This window comes from Tasmannia lanceolata, unplaced genomic scaffold, assembly GCF_043159265.1.
Source record: "Tasmannia lanceolata isolate RefF3 unplaced genomic scaffold, GAP_Taslan_0.1 ptg000015l, whole genome shotgun sequence".
In the NCBI taxonomy this organism is placed as follows: Eukaryota; Viridiplantae; Streptophyta; class Magnoliopsida; order Canellales; family Winteraceae; genus Tasmannia; species Tasmannia lanceolata.
In genome coordinates, this window is record NW_027518692.1 from 33911606 (window position 1) to 33932904 (window position 21299).

Below are 21299 nucleotides of genomic sequence, written 5' to 3' on the forward strand. Positions count from 1 at the left end.
ACAAAAATCCCAAAATGCAACCACTAAAAAAATTCCCAAAATGCATTTTGCTAGTCAATAACATCCACGATCAATAAAATATTAGTTTTAACTTTAAACAACATCGATAACAGTAACAACCTAAGGAGAAAAAATGAGTAAATGATTCTACTCCAGACTTCTTCATTTATTAGCAAGCCTGACATGTTTTCTCACTATCCATGCATTCTTGGATATCTAAGACAATGTTCAGAATTAGCAGTTCCCAACCTCATGAAAACCTCAAGGCAGCACCAGAAAAGAAAACATATAGAAAAGGAAGGAAAAATCTGAAGCTACAAGAGGCTTAAAATCCTAATTTTTCCCCCTTTGAACTCAAAATTGAGTACAATGAGGCAATTTACAAGTAGTGGAGTTGGATTTGCTGCAGTTTAGGTAATGGGAATGAGAAGCTTACTTGGTGAACAAAATTATCATATCAACGAAATTCCCTAATGAAAGGCAAATCCAAGTGTACAATAATCCGAAGGCCTCTCTGCAATTGCACCCAAGAACTGACATAAGAAAAAACAGCTACCTGCTCAGTAGATACTTTCTGCTGTTCTCTATGTTTGACAATAGACAAAGTCATTGAAATAAAATGCATTGGGAGGAGAAAATAATTACCTCTTATGAATATTCAGAGCTATAATCAAGTCCGAAAAGCATGTCTCTGCGAGTTTCAGTGCCCATTCGGTACTTGAACTTCTGAGCGACGGAATGCACCTGTTGATCACTTTCATAATCGAATTCTCGGACGCATCGCCTCCTGACCTTTTTGAGAGTCTCTTTGGAAGGAGTAAAACCCACATTCACCTGCTCAATGAGTCACCATCCTACATGTTAGCTTGTGTCACTAATATGTGTCGGCGCGTAAAATGGGTGGTGTGTGCACACGAGTGGGCCCTAGATGATGTCGACATCACCCACATCTCGGTCCAAAATAATGCTGACAGCAACCAATAATCCTCAAATAAAACCAAATAAGCAATGTGCCGAGTAAAGAAACAATGATCCGACACACCAATAATCCTCAAATAAAACAAAATAAGCAATGTCAAGTAAAGAAACAATGATCCAACGCCTGGATCACATAAATGGGCTCATAGATCAGAGGTACATACCATCTCATCAATGACAGATAGAGCAGCCTTTGGGTCCCGGTTGATGAGATGCGCGTCAACAAGCAACGAATATGACATCGCATTTGGTTTCACACCCAAGCTTGTTAAATGCTCAAACACCCTTGAAGCTTCAAATGTCTGCCATAAATAATTGCAGTTGCAATTTTTCAGATAAAAATATTTCAAGACATCTTTTCCGATTTGTTACAGCGTGCAGATGTGTGTGCATGTAAGGGTAAAGGAAATATTTTCACAACCAAATAGTTTATCAACATGCATTTTATCATAAAAATCCCAGAAATGACCACCTTCTTGAGCTTCCCAAATGCACTCATCAGAGCATTATATGAATGAATATCAGCAGTCAATCCAAAAGTGCCATTAATGGCCTCAAAAGTCTGGTAAGCCCGGTCGAGGTCCCATATGTTTGCACAACCTAATATTATACAGTTCAGAGCAGCAACGGACTTGTAAGGAGGATCTGCGCGGCTCAAATTCTCCAATTGAAAATATACCTAGGAAATTTTAACAGAAAAAAGTAGCAATAAGACAACGGAAAAAATGAGTTATATAAAAACAATGCACGTGTTCCTACTCAGAAACATGAATATACGTATGTATGATCATGTGCGCACACACACAGCCATTATAAATGCTAGACGAGCATGTATCAACTCAAATCTGATTTTCTACTATGTTATGATTCTGTTTTCACAAAAATTACAGAAGAGAAGAGAACATCATTGTTTGTCTTAAAAATTTATATATATATATATATATATATATATATATATATATATATATATATATATATATATAGAGAGAGAGAGAGAGAGAGAGAGAGAGAGAGTTCCTAAGGTGTCACCTCATATAGCTTATATGAGGTGGCGCTCACAAAACATAAGGGGCCCACATTTTTGGGGTGATCGAAACCACTCATTTGAAAGGCCCTTAGATGGATATGGTGCCTACAAAAAATCAGGTCCATAGGATCATCCTAATCCTTCCATTTATGGAGGTTAAAAATGGGCAGATTTTTGGAGGTTTATACCCATCCATTTCAACCACCACAAATGGAAGGGTTAGGATGATCCTATGAAGTTGATTTTTTGGGCACACCCTATCTATGTGAGGGCCTATCAAATAAATGCTTTGGATCATCCAAACAAAGTGGGCCCCTTATGTTTTTAAGCGCCACCTGATATAAGCTATATGAGGTGACACCTTAGGAACTCTATTCTCATATATATATATTTTGATAGGTAAGCTGCGATCGAACCTCCGACCTCAAGGTGGGCCTTTTACCGTTGTCTTAAATTTTTTTATATTCTTCTGGTTTCTAGACTAATCCATTGTATTGTTAGTTTTCTTTGAGAAGTATGCGAAAAACATGAGTAAATGCATAACCCACTAACTTGTATACCACTAGAGAAACAGAAACTTGATTAGAAACACCAAAACTGCATCAACAAAACAGAGTAAAAGATAATCTGTGACAAAACAGAGAAGATAATCTGCAATGAAACAGAGTAAAAGATAATTTGTGAGATTGATTAGAAACACCAAAACTGCACAAACAAAACAGAGTAAAAGATAATCTGTGACAAAACAGAGAAGGTAATCTGCAATGAAACAGACTAAAAGATAATTTGTGAGAATGTAATTGCTATTTTGAAGGAAAAGAAAAAGAAAAGATGACAGGAGACATACCGAATCCAAAGTTGCAAAGCCATCCTTGGTGCATGCTATGACCAATGGATACAGAGAGCTAAATGGAGAAAACAGCTCATCTTCTACTTCAGTAGAATTACCATATGCAGTTTCAAATTCATGCAGAGTACTAAAAGCCCGTTGCAAACTCCCCAATGATGCATAGGCATATATTTTTCCAAGGTAAGACTCTGGGTTCGGAACATTTTTCTTGCGCAATGAACGCCGTAGGATCACCCATGAAGCGTCCAAAAGAGTTGAGTTGTATGTCCTAGCCGCCATTCCTAAAGCTGACACAACCAATCCTTCATCGACAGAGAGAAGAACAGGTGGTCTAACAGTCTCACCACGAGCAATCCATCGGGCCAAGAATTCTAAGGCATAGAAAGCCAACTTGCTATTATCTGCTTGAAGTGCAACATCTGCAATGAAATTAGATAAATTCCAGCTTGGACACAAGGCTTTGTTTTGATCCATAGCCTGAGAAAACAACAATAGGAAAGTCATTTGTGAGACACAAAAAATCCAAATGAAACTTAGATAAGTGTAACAAATTCAAATTTGATGGTACCTTACACCTCTCTATGATCGATGCCAAAGTATCCAATCTTCCCGCATTTACACAACTTCGTACACAGTCAGTAAACACCTTCATTGATACCATATAACCAGATTTGAGGGTCATATCTAAATATTTCAAGGCAGAATCGATCTGGTTGACTGAAAATAGCAAGCTGATAACCAAGTCATATGATTCATCATCTGGCAATGAATCCTTTCCTGTCTGCAGCATCCTGGTGTCAATCAACAATAGATCCATCATAAAGATAAAAGATGTATTCACATAAATAATCTTGTTAACAATGACATCCGAGTAACTTAACATAGGCTAGACTCATAAGAAAAATGAGCACCCATGAACCCACACACACCGGCACAATGTATACTACTTAAGATATTACAATTTACAGCCAAGGTTCTGAAAATTGGAATCGAATTGTAAATCGTAATAGGGTTCGAATCGTAAATCATAATTTTTTTTTCGTTTCAGATTGATATAAAAAAATGAGAAAAATATTAAAAAAATAAAAAAAATCCAAAAAAATAAGAATACATGGGTAATTATCTATTTTTTTCATTCGAAAAAGGGCGGCCCAGTGCACGAGACTCCCGCCATTGCGGGGTCTGGGGAGGGCTAGAATACGCAGCCTTACCCCTGCTTTGCAGAGAGGCTGTTTCCGTGACTCGAACCCATGACCACTCACAATGTAGCAATCCAAACTTGTTGCTGGTATTGGTAAAGTAGGAAGGATGAGGAGGGAGAAGAAGGAAGGAGGAGAAGAATAGAGTTAGGGTCTTCATTACTGGTTTTTAGGTTATAAGTTGGGGGCAGAGGGTTATATACAATTTATTTCTAATAGTAAAGGGCCCACAACAAAAAAATAAGTGAGCAAAAAGAATCGTAAAAATAAAAATAAAAATGGCATCAGCCAAAATTGAATCGTACTTGTATTGTACGATTTTTACAAAAAACAATTCGTCCTTCCGATTTAAATCGTTCAAACCTCGATTCGATTTGAGTCATATGACTCAATTCATGAATTGTACAATTTCCAACATAGATTACAACATTAGCAGTCCCATGGATTGGATTTTGGACTTCTGGGGTCCATACCAATGTCATGGTACTTCTATAGGGCCCATACCGGTTCCATACTCTTACTGAAATAGTAGATTTTTCTGTTTGATTGATAAACAATTATTTATTTATTTTTTTGGAAAGAAAAAAAATCAATGAAATCGGGGAGAGAGAGAGAGAGAGAGAGAGAGAGAGAGAGAGAGAGAGAGAGGGTGGGGGCGTGGGGGTGGGTCAGCTAAATCATTTGAACATCTAGGAACACAAGTAAAATGAGAAAGGGTAATTTCTACATAAGTCCCTAACTCTATCAATGTATCAATCCAGTCACCAAGGATCCATGGTACTGCCATTTGCCCAAGAGAAGCGTTGGAAGAGTCTCCTTCGATGTACACAACTCCTTGCATTTGTCTAGTGAAGATCCTAAGCCTAGATAGAAGAGAAAGTAATAAAGCTTCATTTGAATAGATTCTCCCAATCGGACCAGAGTACGAGCAAACAAGATTCCCATCATGGTCTCTAAAATATTCTCCAACTCTCACCACTCCCTAATTGCAAATAAACCTCAGTCAAAATTCAACTTGATTGCATTGATTGGGGGATCTCTCCACACAATTGATTTCCTCCTTTTAGGAATGTTTCTCCTTAGGATAACATTCCATTTTTTTGAGGTCTTGAAAAAAATAACCCAAAGATTTTTTTTTCTAGCATGCGCCCGACAGATAATCCACAGTTTGATCTTTCAAATCAGCACATTGAATGAGAATACTTTATCCCTAAAAATCATCTCATCTCTCTCCCTCTCCATAATGCTCAATAAAACTGCGAAAAAAGCCATTTGCCATGTTGTGTTCCCCAATTAACAAAAAGATTATCCTTTCTAGATATCCTTTTATGATAAGGAGGATCTTTCAAATCACAGTTTAGGAAGGCAGATTTCACATCCCTCTGATGAATGATTAGATTAAGGATAGCAGGCAATTATAGCATTCTGCCCGAATATCCCAAATGTCTGCATCTCCATCCAATAGGGGCGCAACTTGGGTCGGGTCGGGTCGGGCTGAGCTTTTGCTAAAAAATGAATTGGAATCAACCTGGACAAGACCATATTGAGCTTCAGCGTGTGATGAGATGGTTTGGCCTTTCGTTCAACCCTCGATTTGATTTGAGCTTCAGCGTATCCTTTGTTGTAATAGACTTCAACATAGACATAAACCAACAAAATCATCAAATTTCTTTACATTACAGCAGAACTCCCACTCCCAACCTGCCAACCCTTCCTCTCATTAGAAGAATTGCCGCTCTTTTCCTCATCACCAGCCTATAGAGGCTCAAAAAAGATTGATAGAATGGACTCAAGCCCATCCACACATCTTCCGCAAAACTCACTCTTTCCCCCCCCCCCCCCCCCATAATTGCTCCGAATAGTGTCTGTCCATGTTGACCTCCACAAATGGATGGGTTAGGATGATTCTATGGAGCTGATTTTTGGTACACACCTCATCTATGTAAGGGCCTTTCAAATGAATGCTTTGGATCATCCTAACAAAGTGAGCCCACATGTGATTGGGCACTCGAGCGAACCAACAGTTTCCTCTTCTCTCTTTCTCTCTCTCTCTATCTCTCTCTCTCTCTCTCTCTCTCTCTCTCTATATATATATATATATATATATATATATATATATATATATATATATATATATATCCCATTGGGTCATCCCAACCCTACGATTTGTGGAGGTAAAAATGGATCTGTCAATTTTTTGCCTCCATAGTTCGAAGGGTTAGGATGATCCTGTGGAGCTGATTTTTTGGGCACACCCTATCTATGTGAGGGCCCATCAAATGAATGCTTTGGATCACCCAAACAATGCGGCCCCCACTGTATTTTAAGCTAGGGTGTAGATAAGTTATCTACACTAGTGTGTAGGAACTCTTTTCTCACACACACACACACAGGGCACTTTTCTGAGATGCACTGCAATGATGGAATGGATGAAGATTTGACCTTCATATTAGGTCAATTTTCGTTTTCTATCCTCTAACTCTTCTTTCACTTTCTTCTTTTCTCTTCTCTTCTCTCTTTCTTCGGTCTCTTTCTCTTTTTCCTTTTTCTCTTTCCTTCTTCGCCATTTTCGACTGGGTTCATAAACAGCATCCCCTTTCTACCCATATTACCCTTCATCCTTGATCTAGGTCCTGATTATCTATTCTTTCTCTATTTTTCTCTTGGCTGCCGTGGATTCACATCAGTTCCACTCTTTCAATAATCCGGGTTGAAAGTTTCATAGAAGGAACTCCCCACCCAAGAGGAAGACCAAGATAAGTTATTAGAAAATTTTACTTTTCACAACCCATGATAACCAGCCTGTCTAATTTATCATCCACCATACGTCCCACAATAGTGTTCCTGCACGCATTAATCTTTAGGCCTGATACTATTTCCACCCACCTAAATCATTTTAGATTGCCGATTTTCCTGTCTTCCACTCCATAAAAGATCAAAGTATCATCTCCAAACTGAAGGTGTGAGATGGACCCAATACCATTTATCCTGACTCCTTCTATAAGACCCATTTCCCCAACCTCAATTAACATTCTACTTATACCTTCGCCCACCACCGTGAAAAGGAATAGGAATAATATCTCTTCACCTTTTCTTAGGCCTCTTGAACTCTATAAACATCCCTACGTGCTGTCATTAATTATAATAGAGAAAAAGGGGGTTTCAAAACACACGTTCATCCACAATAGCCATCTAGAGCCAAAACCCACCCTGCCAAGACAATAATAGATGAAATCCCATTCCACGTAGTCATAGGCCTTCTCCAGATCAAGCTTGCAAACAAGCCCTAGATGTCCCTCGTTTTTGCAGCAGTCAATGCATTCATTAGCAATAAGATCCCATCTAAAATCTGTCTACCTTAAACGAATGCTCCATCTAAAATCTGTCTACCTTAAACAAATGCTCCTTGGAAAAAAAATGAAATAATTTCCCCCATTACTTTCAGAAACCTCCTGACTAAAGTTTTGACAATGATTTTGTATAAGCTTCCCACAAGGCTTATCGGTCTGAAATTTTTAACTTCCCTTGCCCCACATTTCTTTGGTATGAGGGCCATAAGTCCATGCAAATTCTATCCAGTTGGGTAATTATTAAATCCATACGACTTGGTAGAGCCATATATGTCCACGCAAATTGGAAGGAATTGTTGCAACTCTTCACTTGGATAGTCAAACCCGCAAGTTGCTTGACATGCTTCTTGTACATATGTAGCAGCTATTCCTTTGACCATCCCAGTTAAATAATTGCTACTTGCCACTTAGTAGGGGTCTTATAAAGGTGGTGTGCATCAAGTTGGAACCTACGGAGTCTTTGAGCAGTTAGTATTTGACTTGATGATAGTCTGTAGCGCATACTCAAGAATACCACTAATATCTCAATTCTGCTCATGTAATATTTCTTCGAAGATAGTTTGTATTGCCTGCCCAAGTAGTAGAACTAATATCTCAATTCTAATCATGTCATATTTCCTCTTCAACTGCAACATATAGATAAGGATCTAACCCGACATCTTTAACAGTAAAGAAAAAAAATGTAACAGCTCAACTCAACTCAACAAAGCCTTTGTCCCAAACTGGTTGGGGTCGGCTAAATGAATCCTTTAGAAAAAATTCATGAAGAAGGTAAAAGGAATCTACCCGGCTCTAATCCTGGTTCTAGTTAGGTTCTTCTACGTGGATCATTTTCTTCCATTCTATCCTATCCAAGGTCATGTTCTCTGTTATGTTTCTAGCTATCATGTCTTACCTCAATGTTTCTACCCAAGTTTTTTTCGGTCTATGAAATGAATCCTATAAAAAAAAAATGTAACAGCTCATAAAAATTATAAAATTAAAACAAATAAATAATCTCCAACCCAAAAAATTGAACATGACAGTGTCACTGTAACTACCTATTAATTGTAAACAAAGGAAAACATGTAATTAGTAAATAAAATAGAAGATTAAACCATCCCAACATCTTTAAACCCTACATTAACATACCACCCTACATAAAAAAAAATAGAAAAAATGCAAGTGAAACTAAATTCAACCCCTAAAAATGATCATAGAATAATTAAGTAGACAAAAAAAACTTTGATACTGATTTCAAGCCCTAAAAATTATTTTAACTTTGATACTGAATTCAAACCCTAAAAATGAACATAAAATAATTAAAGAAACAAAAGACAAGCTTTGATACTTAATTCAAACCCTAAAAATGACCATAAAATAATTAAATAAACAAAAAAAAAGAGCTTATCGATCGAGCAATTCCTAGGAAAAATGCAAGTGAAACTAAATTCAAACCCTAAAAATGATCATAAAATACTTAAATAAACAAAAGAACAGCTTTGATACTTAATTCAAACCCTAAAAATGACAATAAAATACTTAAAATAAACACACACACAAAAAAAAAGCTCACCGATCGAGCAATTCCTCAGAAAAATGCAAATGATTTGGAGTTGAAGGGACGCTGCTGAAATATTAATTTCTCTTGCCAAATAATATTTTGAAATATTGTCAGAGCATAGCGGTATTGAGAAGCATGTTCTACCTCCGGCGAGGATCAGTGCGGAGGTGGGTTCTGATAGGCTGCTCGAAAAGCCTCCGAGTTGGTTGCTTCTGGTGAGGTTGGTCTCCTCCGGCGAGTCCCTATCGTTTCGGTGAGGGGTCTCTCTGTGATACTTGGAATATTGTCCCCGGTTTCTGTAGGATCTGCATCTTCTCTTGCTCTTTCTTCTTCTCCTAGTTCTGGGTCTTCCTCTTCTTCTTCTTCTTCTTCTTCTTCGGATTCAGGGTTTGAACTCTCGGTATCGGTTTCAGAATCCTCTATTTCGTATATTTCTGGCTCATCATATTCTGTTTCTGAGTCTGAGTCGTTTGTCATCTCCGTCTCTTCTTCTGTTTCCGAATCAGAGCCGGTGGTAGTAGTGAGAGGTGCGAAGCTTGGTCTGCACATTGTGAGGTTTTCAGATTGATCGGAGTTTTTCGAAACTTTTGGAGGTATTAGTGACCTAGCCTCTCTTTTGCTCGATGGAGGAATATGTGAAGAACATGAAATCCTATGGGCAGGAGAGGAATATAAATAGGAATGTCTTCCAGTCCCGTGTATGGAACAATATCAGGGGTTCTAGTCTATAGAGTACTACTCAGGGAGAACAAGATCTCAAGCGGAATGGAAAGTAAAACGCAGTAAAAGGGATGAGAGATTGATCAGGGTGGTGAACAGAAGGAAAGAAGGCAATTTATGGGATTGGAGATGCTCTAAATGTAAGTTTGTTAACTTTAGAAGAAAGGTGGAATGTTTCAGGTGTTGGAAAGTATGGTTGGACTTTGATATGAATATTTCCTGCAATTTTCCTCAGAAGGCACTAGGTATATCTCATAAGGAGAAGATGAAAGTCCAGAAACCTAAGGAGGTTGTTAATGGGGAGGCGGAAAAAGATACAGGGGTATTTACAGAAGATGCTGTTAGGGAAGAGGAGTTGGAAGGCTCTATTGCTGAACCAAGATTGTTTGTGGATACTGTTATATGTCATGAAGAATTATGGGCGGAATCCAAGCATTGACTCCTTTGTTCTGTATTAAGAGAATGCTATGGGGAAAAACTAAAATTGGAATTACTCTTGAGGCAATAGAGTTGCAAAGGTGGTTGGAAATGTTGTCAGGTGACACCGGAAGTTTAAAGGTTTTGCAGGTGGCTCCTCAGGAGTTTGCTATTGCCTCTTCCCAAGTTTCTTTGCTGGACTCATATAAGGATCAATGGGTAAGCACAAATGATAGTCCTTTCGAAATGATTAATGGGTGGAAGGATAGGTTTCCAGGGAACTTCCTGTCCACTTGGTGGTTAATTAAAGGTTTGCCTCCCCATGCATGGTCAGTGACCAACTTCAGAAAGATAGGTTGCAGAATCGGGAGAGTTCTAGCAACAGATGGTTCATGCGAAGAGGGTAGTGGATACGAGTCAGCTTCGATATTGTTAATGGTGTCTGATTCAGCTCCCGATATTATCAAACTTCCGGTTTGTATAGATGAATCAGTATTTTGGGCGGTGGTTTCAAGATGTTCTCTTCGACCTTCGCTTTCTGCAGTGCGTGAGTCGAAGGAGACAGCGGCACTATTTGCGCAACCTTGGTCTGGTTCGATCAATGGAGGAATCGTGCCGGAGAAGAGGGATGCGCATAATAGCTTTCAAGAGGGTTTAAAGCTGGCGTACGCTTCTTCGTCTTTTCAGCCTCGTGATGTGTCTTTTTCTCATGGAAGTAGTCTGCATGCTAAGGGTGTAGCTTGCGGCGATGTCATCAAAGATTTGATTGACATGCAGGGGGGTTACGTGGAAAGCTTATACGGGTCTCCTGTTCGGCAGTCATCAGAAGTAGGTTCCTTGAAGTTGGTGGAGTCTTTGTCCCCTCTGATAAGAATGAATGATTCCCCACCGTTGGATTTCAATATTCTTCAGATGGGCCCTGTTTCGTCTACCATGTTTTCTCCAATCTCTAGGATCTCTAGATCTAATTGTTTCATCTCATTAAGAGAATCTTCTTCTTTGGACTTACCTCAGTTGATGGACCCTTTTAATCTAAGCTTCTTAGAGGCCCATAGCCCACTTGTAGTGGTGGAATATATGGACAATATGTTAAATGGGCTTCCTTTCTCACATCTAAGGGAAGTGTGTGGCGGGGAAGGCTCTTCTAGCAGATTCAAAGCTGTTGGGAAGTGTTCTTCTTCTCGCTCGTTAAGTCTATCTGTGCAAGCCCAGTTTTTTCTGTTACTTCAAGCACCATGTCTGGGGGGATCAAAGGGTTGAAGGAGATATGTGTCAGTTCCCTTTGCAAAATGTGGAGGTAATTGCCGATCTCCCTCCATCCAATGTACCATTAGACAGAAATCCGCAGATGTATAGTTGGGATGGTATCGGTGGGGAAGCATGCCGGGGTTACGAATCATCCTCCTGGAATGATGAGTTATGCAATAATCTAGATATGGTTATTTCTCAGGAGGAAATTCCTAATCCCATCTCCTGGGTTGACCCTAAAGCTGAGCTTTTGGAGGTGTTTGTGAACCACATTATTTCCACTAGCAGGGCTTTGGGTTTGTCTTATTCAGGGGCGGAGGATCAGTTAATGAATATGTTTAGGGTGGCGGAGGGAAGATAAATGGATCAGAGGAGTTATTCCGATCATTCCAGTGTGGAGGGAATCAAGAAGATGCTCAGGGAATTAGCCAAGCTCAAATCAGATGTTAATTATGATGGGTATTCTGGTAGCAAGTTCAGCGTTTCAAAAAGTAGTAGTAAAAGAAGAGGTTCCAGGGGGCTTAAAGATCTCAAATCAGTTGATCCATGAAGATAATTGCTTGGAATGTGAATAGGTTGGGGTCTTTGGAAAAAAGGCTCAAGTAAAAGAAGTGGTACACCATAATAAACCTAAGGTAGAAACAAAGATGGGGTCGGTGAATCGGTCTTTAATCAAGAGTTTAGGAGCGAATGCGAATTGGGATTTTTTTATCTCTGGATGCCATTGGTGCCGCAGGAGGCATCCTAGTTATGTGGGATCAATCAAGATGGGAAGTACAAGATTCATGGATAGGTAGATTTTCCATTTCTATTGTTTTGAGGAAGGTGGGGGAACCAGTTTTGGTTACTTTTACAGGTATATATGGTCCCACAGTGCGCAACGAGAAGGTTTATTTATGGGAAGAACTCTCTACAGTTCGAAATAAGTGGGAACACCCGTGGTGCGTGGGAGGAGATTTTAACGAAATTAGATGGGTTGAAGATCGTATGGGTTGTAACAGATCCAATCAGGACATCCGTGATTTTTCCGAGTTCATTGCTATTAATGAATTGATTGACATTCCTTTGTCGGGGGCCAAATTTACTTGGTCTAGAAACAACAGGAAAAGTCGCATTGATCGGTTTTTGATTGACATTCCTTTGTCGGGGGCCAAATTTACTTGGTCTAGAAACAACAGGAAAAGTCGCATTGATCGGTTTTTGTTTAGTGCAGAGTGGTTATCCATCTTTCCGGCATTATATCAAAAGGCTCTTATTCATTCGGTCTCTGATCATTGCCCGATAATGCTTAATCCGAGATTGGATTCTTGGGGTTCTTCTCCTTTCATATTTGATTTGGCTTGGCTTGAAATTCCAAAGTTCAAGGAGATGTTGGAGGATGGTGGGTATCACACAAGGTTGAAGGGGCGGCTGATTACGTAATTGGAGAAAAGCTCCGAGCCGTAAAAAAGAAACTCAAAGTGTGGAATGCGAACCTGAAAGAAAGTCGTGTCTTCTTGATAGAATTAGAGCTATCTCTTTGGCTGACGAGGAGGGGACTGCTTTAGAGGAAGAGCTGTATGAATTGGGTAGAGCTAAGGAAGAACATAGGTGTCTTTTATTGCAGGATGAAATATCTTGGAGGCAGAAATCAAGAGCTTTGTGGCTGAAGGAGGGGGACAAAAATACGGCTTACTTTCATAGCATAGCAAGTGCTAGGAGAAGAAACAATCGTATAGAGGCTCTCGTGGTCGACGATGCATTATCATACAGTAGGGAAGTTATCACCAAGGAAATTCTGGATTTTTATAGGTTCTTATACTCTTCGGAAGACATGTTGAGGCCTGAGTTGGAGGATGTTCATTTTAAAGTGCTAGATGAGAATAATAGGTTGGCTCTGGAAAGGCCTTTCTCGAAAGAGGAGGTGGAGCAAGGGGTTTTTTTGATGGACCGTGATAAAGCACCGGGGCCAGAAGGCTTTTGCCTTGCTTTCTTTCAATCTTGCTGAGAATTTGTGAAAGGGGACATCCTAAAATTCTTCAAGGATTTCTTCGAAGGAATGGAGCTGGATAGAGGCACCTGTGCGTCTTTCTTCGCGCTGGTGCCCAAAATTAAAGGTGCAGTGAAGATCTCCGATTTTAGGCCTATCAGTCTGGTTGGATGCCTATATAAAGTCCTCTCAAAGGTTCTGACGGACAAGATGAAAGTGGTTCTTCCCCTTATTATTTCGAAAAATCAGTGTGCTTTTGTGAGTCAGCAGCAGATTTTGGATTGTTCTTTGGTAGCAAATGAAACGGTGGATTAGTTGGTTAAAACGGGCACTGCAGGTGCTGTATGCAAACTCGACATGGAAAAAGCTTATGATCGAGTGGAATGGCATTGTTTGGATTTTTTCCTCCGGAAAATGGGTTTCGGAAACAGGTGGCGGGGGTGAATAAAGAGTTGTTTATCGTCGGCTTGGTTTTCCATTCTAATTAATGGGTCTCCAAAAGGTTTTTCAAATCGTCTAGAGGTTTGTGTCAAGGGGATCCGTTATCCCCTTTCCTGTTTGTGATTGTCGCTGAAGCTTTGAGTCTTTTAATGGAGAAAGGAAAGTCAGCGGGGCTAGTAAAAGGGATAAAATGTGGCCAAAATGGGGTCGAGGTGTCGCATTTGCAATTCGCGGATGATACTCTATTATTTAGTTCACCCCAGGTATTGCAAATTTTAAATCTGAAGGCAGTGCTGAGGTGTTATGAAATTGTTACCGGTCAAAGATCTAATTTTTCTAAGTCTCGATTATATGTGGTGAATGTGGGAGAGGATGAAGCAAAGAGCTTGGCTAATCTAATGGGCTGCCTTTTGGATAGTTTTCCCTCTTCTTATCTTGGGCTCCCTTTGGGAGGGGGGGGGCCTAAGTTAGGTGCGTGGACTCCCATGGTGGAAAGAATTGAAAAGAGACTAGACACTTGGAAAATGAATTTGGTATCAAAAGGAGGAATATTGACTTTGATTAAGGCTGTTTTGTCCAATATTCCTATTTACCAGCTATCTCTGTTCAAGTGTCCTATGAGCGTGGTGAAGCATATCGAACCGATTCAGAGGAGGTTTTTATGGGGTGGATCAAAGGATAAGAGGAGTCTTTCCTTGGTCTCGTGGGAAGATGTTTGTAAACCTGTGAAAGGAGGGGGTCTAGGGATCAAAAAGATAAAACAGGTTAACGTTTCTCTGTTGGGGAAATGGCTGTGGAGGTTTGGGGAGGAGCAGTCGCAATTGTGGGCGAAAGTCATTCGAGGTAAATACGGGGTAGATTTAGGTAATTGGAAATCTCTCAACAGTTTCAGCAAACCAGGGGTATCTGTGTGGAGGGATATTATGCGTTTGAGTTCCAGTTTCGATCAAGGAGTCAGATATAGAGTTTATTCGGGGGATAGGATATCTTTTTGGAACATGTTATGGTGTTCCGTCATTCCTTTAAGAGATTTATATCCTGATCTTTATATTGTGGCAGCAGATAAGCAAGCTTTAGTCAAAGATTGTTTTGAGAGAAGGGACCAGTAAAGTCATCTGGAAGCCTCTATTCCGTAGAAGCTTTTTCGATAGGGAATTGCCCTCGTTGGTATCGTTACTTCAGATATTGGAAGATACTTACATCAGCTCTTCAGGTGTGGACAAGAGGTTATGGGTTTGGGATTCTTCCGGTTTCTTCTAGGTAAAATCTTTCTTCAGGGGTCTTAATCCAATCCAAGAAGATCTTCATGTTGCAAAGGTGTGGAATATTAAGGTCCCCCCTAGAATTTGCTTATTTGGGTGGACGGTGATTCGAGGCCGCATCCAAACGGTTGATTTTTTAGGGCTAGGAATATGCTTATAGTAGATCATTGCGCCTTGTGTGTTGAAGCTGGGGAGTCGGTAGATCATTTATTTATTCATTGCAAAGTAGCTCGGGAGGTTTGGGGAGGGGTTTTGTCGAGATTCGGCATGGCGTGGGTGTTTCCTTCCAATATTACGGATCTCTTTGAAGGTTGGTCTTTTGTGCCCTGGAGGAAAAAAGGGAAGGTTTTGTGGTCGATTGCTTTACTGGCCACATTGTGGGTTCTATGGACGGAAAGAAACAACAGGATTTTCGAAAGTCGTGAAAAGTCCTCTTTCTTCCTATATATTAAGGTTGTTGCGTTATCGATTTCCTGGGCTAGGTCGCTGACAATGTTCAAATTTGTTTCGGTATACGACTTGTGGGAGGGGTGGGGGGTGGTCTGTAACAGTCAGGTTCGCAATCATGTAATTGTTCAGAAGTGAGGTCAATTCACTTGTCAGCTTCTCCAAATTGAATTTTGATGGGTCTAGCTTGGGTAACCCTGGTCTAGCCGGAATCGGGGGTGTTTTGAGGATGTCCTCAGGGGAAGTTGTGAAGCCTTATTCCGGGCCTCTCGGAGTAGCAGATTGAAACGAAGTTGAAGTTAGAGCAACTCATAACGGTGTGTTACTCTTAGGGAGAGCAAGGATGGCTAGCACTATTGTGGAAGGTGACTCGTTAAATGTTATTAGGTGGCTTAAGGGTTCTTTGGTTCCTCCTTGGAGATTTCTTCGCTTCTTTGATGAAATAAAGGATATTACGGTGGGATGCGCTACGGTGTATTAACACGTAAGAAGATCTGCTAATGAAGTAGCGGATAAGCTGGCTAAAGATGGGGCTGTGAAGCAGGCTTTGGAGCTCTTCGACTGTCTTCCTCCTTAAGTTCATTTTTGTATTTTTCTCTGTCTGGGCGTGTTTGTAATGTGGTGTGGGGGGGGGGGGGGGGGGGGGCTCTCTCGGTCTTCCCTTTTTTAATGAAATCAGTTACTATTCAAAAAAAAAAAAATGCAAATGAAACTAAATTCAAACCCTAAAAATGATAATAAAATACTTCATTAAAAAAAAAAAAAAAAAACACTTTGATACTGAATTTAAACCCTAAAAATGATCATAAAATACTTAAATAACAAAAATAAACATTATCACCAATTGAGCAATTTCTCGGCAAAATGCAAATGAAACTAAATTAAAACCCTAAGAATAATCATAAGAAACTTAAATAAAGAGAGAGAAAACTACTGAATTCAAACCCTAAAAATGAACATAAAATACTTAAATAAACATTAAAAAAAAAACTCACCTATCCAGCAATTTCTCAGCGGCCTCGTCCTCCCTCGCCTGGTACATGGCCTTGAGAACAAGATTAAAAGACGCCGTATTAGGCGAAATCTCATAATCATCCATCAGTGCAACCAAATCTAAAAGCTCCCCAGCAGACCCCCCAATCATAAGATTGGCCCTAAGATAGTGATTATACAAATTCACATCAGGCTTATTAGGTTTCCCATTCTTATCAAGAGATCGGATCCAAAACTCAAAAAGCTGTTTCATATCAGCCCATCTTTGTGAAGTAGTCCAATCAGCAAAAACATTCATAAGACTGACAGCATCTAGGGTTTGAGAGAAGGCCTGTAACTTAGGGGAAGGTAATAAAGAGGGTAACCCTAATGGGACGAGGGATTGGGAGAGGAATGAGTTCAGATTAGGGTTAGGGTTTCTCCAGTTTTCTTGGTAGAGTGGGCTTCCGGATGAAGGGTTTGGGGGGAGAGGTGTTGAGGAGATGGAAGGTGGATCTTCGAGCTGGGGTTCTTGGGAGAGGAAAGGGAAGGTGGAGATCTTTCGGAAGGTGTTAGGGTTTAGGGTTTTGGAAATTTGGTTCGATCTTGATAGGAATACCAGTTTCAGCGCCATTGTTGAGGTTTAGAAAGTTGTGATCTGTTTCTGTTTCTGCATTTAGGGTTTGGGGTTTTTGGATAGGGTGAGGGGAAATGGGGGGTTTTTGGAAAGGGGTTAGGGCTAGGGTGGAGTTATCAGACGAGGGGGGTTGGGAATTTTTAAAATTAGAGAGGGTTGTTTGGGAAATTTTGATTGATGAGCGGGATTTTGGGTAGTTAGTTGAAGGGATCTCGTGCCTTTGATTTCAGTTGAGCAAATGAAATCTTGACCGTTGACTTGTGGGTCTCTCTGTGGTCCTTTTGATTTTCGACCCATGGCCCACCACCACAGGGTAGTTGCCTATGAAGTAGGGCTGGCAACGGGGCGGGTCGGGGCCGGATGTTGGGGTCCCCTAACCCTTCCCCTCTGCGGGGAATTTTCCCCCTCCCCTTCCCCTTCCCCTTTGCGGGGATGGTGGGGAATCCCCCTCCCCTCCCCGCGGGGAATATCTAATCCCCTTCCCCTTCCCCTTCCCCTCCCCGCATCCTTCGGAAACAAAGGGAATTCTCCTGAAAGACTGTTATTGTTAAGCCTCCTGATGTTTCAACTTTCAAATCAAATATCCAATTCAAAATCAGGCCAAGAACACAATTGCAAATACAAAATCATCTATGTTTTTACTTGTCAATTCAGAGAAAGAAGTCAAAGAACTTGAAATAATTCAATGGTTCAAAAAATTGATATATTTTTCTTTATGGGTTTCTGTTCAAGAACTAAAACAATCGAACTTCAGGATCACTTTTCTCTTCATCAACAAGGTACTTACAAGTATTCAAGGCTTTTCAGGTGGCTTAAAGAAGAGGGAATTTCGCCAGTGAAGAAATTGTTAGACATATCAAGTGTATGAAGTCTTGAAGGGTTAGGATGATCCGATGGAGCTGGTTTTTTGGGCACACCCTATCTATGTCAGGACCTATCAAATGAACGCTTTGGATCATCCAAATAATGTGGGCCCATACCCGAATCCAAACACTACCAAAAAATCATCCAAATAATGTGGGCCCACATTGTTTGGATGATCCAAAGCGTTCATTTGATGGGCCCTGACATAGATAGGGTGTGCCCAAAAAATCAGCTCCATCGGATCATCCTAACCCTTCAATCTTTGGACGAACCTTCAGCAGTTCAGCTGAGGGGGCCTACCTTAAACAAATTGAAACTACAGGGGTGTATTTGTCACATTTTAAACTATAGGGGTGGAAGTGGATGTGTCAGAAACTAGAGGGGGTGTAAATGTAATTATCCCTATTATTTTAGTGTCCATTTGATATTCTATGTGTTGTGTCTCTCAGTCTCTGTGAAGGCCGTTCAATACCATAGTCATACCATCTAATTACTGATTTACTGGGGAGTGGGGAAATGATACATCTCAATCTAATTACTGGGGAAATGATAGAACCATCTAATTTGGGATGATTTTTGGCCGTTCAATACCATACCAAATTAGGGACTAGCAAATGAACAATCCAGATCATCCGAAGCGAGTCATGTTCTGGGTTGTTGTTTTTTGTGATCTAATGTAGTAATGTGGTACGTGGCACACACGCAAGGTGATCCGAGCTGTTGGTATGGTTTGGCAATTGGCACTTTGGGCCTTTGGCCACCGCCTGCTAGATTTGAGATTAGCTGATCCACAACTAGGGGGCGAAAAATCATCTCCCACAAATAAATTGTACATTTTTATTGTGGGGCTAGGATCGTTCAGATCAGTTTTAAGCCGTTTCTTTCGTGGGAAGGAATTAAGGAAACCCTAACTCCCTAAGTCCCTAACCAAAATAAAAATGCAATTTATTATTTTATTTTCGCCACCGATATTGGGCCTGTTGGCACTACGATTTTTTGATAATTGCATACACTCAGCGTCTCAGCTTGTCTTTATTATTTCAACGTCTGTGAAAAGGTTGTTATAGTTCCCAAAATGCTCTCAGAAGCTAATTAAAAGGAAAAGACAAGCTAAGTTTATGTTTGGGGGAATCTTGTAGCCGATCCACAGAGTTTCTAGTAGTTTTCCTTAAAAAAAAAACTTAAAATTTTTTTAAAAAAAATGGCATTGATTATTTGATTAGCGGGGCGGGGCGGGGACAACTCCATCCCCTTCCCCTCTCAAATCGGGGAATCCCCTCCCCAAACGGGGCGGGGCGGGGCGGATCCCCGCTTTTTCGGGTGAAATTGCCAGCCCTACTATGAAGCCCTTGTCTGCCAAGGAACTGAACTGCTTATTTCACATTGGCACTCCCTCTTCTTCAATTTTTCACCTTTCTTGATGAATGAATAATGAATTTTCGTTTTCTTCAAAAAAAAATAATGAATTTTCGTTACAGTAATGCTATTAGAGGTGCAAGCAGTCAACAGGGTGGATATGAGCCTTGGATTTACTTATCCCGTAGAATAGTAGTATGTAGTGTGTGGTGTGAACCTTGTGGCAGGGGATGTTACTAACAATAGAGAGATAAGAAAAAAAGGAGAGAAAACATTGTTCGTAAGAAATCCAAGCAAAAAAATCACTTATTTGTTTAATGGCAACCAAACAGATATTTTTAATGATGTAGCATCCGAAACCCAAGTAAAACCCTTACAAAAGCCGGGATGGCTCAAGGGTTTTCGTAGACACCACATTATTCAAGATCGGTTGCTGCGATGATGACTCCAATGATGATCCCCAACGTTCCGGGTTCTTGCCTGGACCGGCCACTTACCCCTTCTATGGGTGGGGGAAATGGAAAGATTCCCAAAACCTTATGACCTAAAAGCATGTCCAATATCAACCCAAACTTGTCAGAACTAGATTGCAAACCAAGCCTCGAGCTAGCCAATCAAAGATCTCCGATATCAAATCCACAAACAAGCGGATACCCAGAACATTCCCAGTTTTCAATCATCTGACCTGGCTTATAATCGTAAACCAGTTCACTAATCGGAAGTATTGGTGGTTAAGATTACGATAATTGTAAGTGAAAATGGTTACGATTGTAAACCAACGTGGCAAAATCGTAAAAAAGTCTATTTTTTAGTCCCACATCAAAAAGTGTGCCAACTTCCCTCATTTCCCAATCCAATAAAAGAGTAGGTGGGCGAGGCATTCAAAACAAGTCATCTTGGGCCCCCAAGTGTGCTTAATTGGGGCTAGACCTTGCCCATTAACCATGTTTGGGTCTTGAAAGAGCTTTTGAGAGGCCGGAGCGCTGAGTAGTTGGAGCGGGCTCCCCCATCCGCGGTGGAGTGTTAATGGAATTCTCATTCTCTAGGTACTCTTCTTGTTTATTTTGCTTATTTCATTCAATTTGTTTCCCTTGTTTTAGCATAGTAGTTAGAGTTGTTAGAATTTTTGGTGATTTAAAATTTAATAAATCAAGTTTGTTATATCTTTTCCTATTTATTAGGAAAGTTAGAAGGCATTATAGGTTAAGAGATATTTTGGGGATGTAGGAGAGATTTTTGGGGTGTGAAACCTATGAAACGTCTCACCCCTTAAATCTTTGTAACGTCTCTCTCTCTAAGAAAACGCAAAATGTAATCTTTAAAAGAGATACAACTCACTTCTCCAAAAACTAACTAGTTTTCATAGAAAAACCCCCTACAGGTTGTTATTGATTTCATATTTTTTTAATCTTTTATTGTGTTTGCGATACGGGCGATTGGCGAGTTTGTGGGATCAATTTCCTGCACGAAAGAGACCCTGAAGGATGGTTGAATCTTGGGAGCCAAACGCCGGTGAACCCAGTGCAGATGTGAGCATTTTGACTCTAAAGAGAGCGTCATTTTTTACATGCCTCGATCCATTACACACGGGCTACTTCTATCCCTTTCTCCTGATTAATTTATTTTACTAATTTGATTATTATAATTATGATTAGATTTATAGAGTTAATATTATCAAAAAATTTCTAAATAGATTTCTTGACAAATTTCTCCAACAAGAGTTACTAGGGGAAGCCTTGGGGCTTAGAGCTCCTTAGACCCTAAGTACCTGGCAAGTTTTTCCTTCAAAGAAGATTAGCTAAGAGAATCACCCTCCACAATTAAACTATCTAATTCTATACTCTCAATCATTGTAATTCCTGGAGGCTCCGTTTCTTTCGACATAAAATTTATTTTATGTTGTAAAAATGAACATAAAACAAAATTTATGGCCATTTTTACGTCTAAAGAAATGGAGCTTGAAGAACCGTCCTCACCTCAGCATCATTTGAGAGCGAGTTAGGCCATGTTTGGCAAGCC

The 21299-nt window shown here is 40.2% G+C and overlaps 1 protein-coding gene across 2 annotated transcripts; it reads right to left on the bottom strand.

Annotated features, from left to right (window-relative positions):
* Positions 1–45: 45 nt before the first annotated feature.
* On the bottom strand, positions 46–17199 carry LOC143846744 (Tetratricopeptide repeat (TPR)-like superfamily protein). Of its 2 annotated transcripts, none has more exons than XM_077355290.1 (7): positions 16447–17199; positions 3424–3646; positions 2853–3332; positions 1451–1657; positions 1143–1280; positions 646–834; positions 46–533 (listed from the first exon to the last, which is right to left on the bottom strand). In XM_077355290.1, the coding sequence occupies exons 1-6, from the start codon at positions 17055–17057 to the stop codon at positions 649–651; spliced, it is 1845 nt and encodes a 614-aa protein (XP_077211405.1). In that variant the 5' UTR covers positions 17058–17199; the 3' UTR covers positions 46–533; positions 646–648. The 2 variants fall into 2 exon arrangements, with proteins under 2 accessions (XP_077211405.1, XP_077211404.1); XM_077355289.1 differs by having other exon boundaries at positions 46–514; positions 16447–17196.
* Between the last annotated feature and the right edge of the window lie 4100 nt (positions 17200–21299).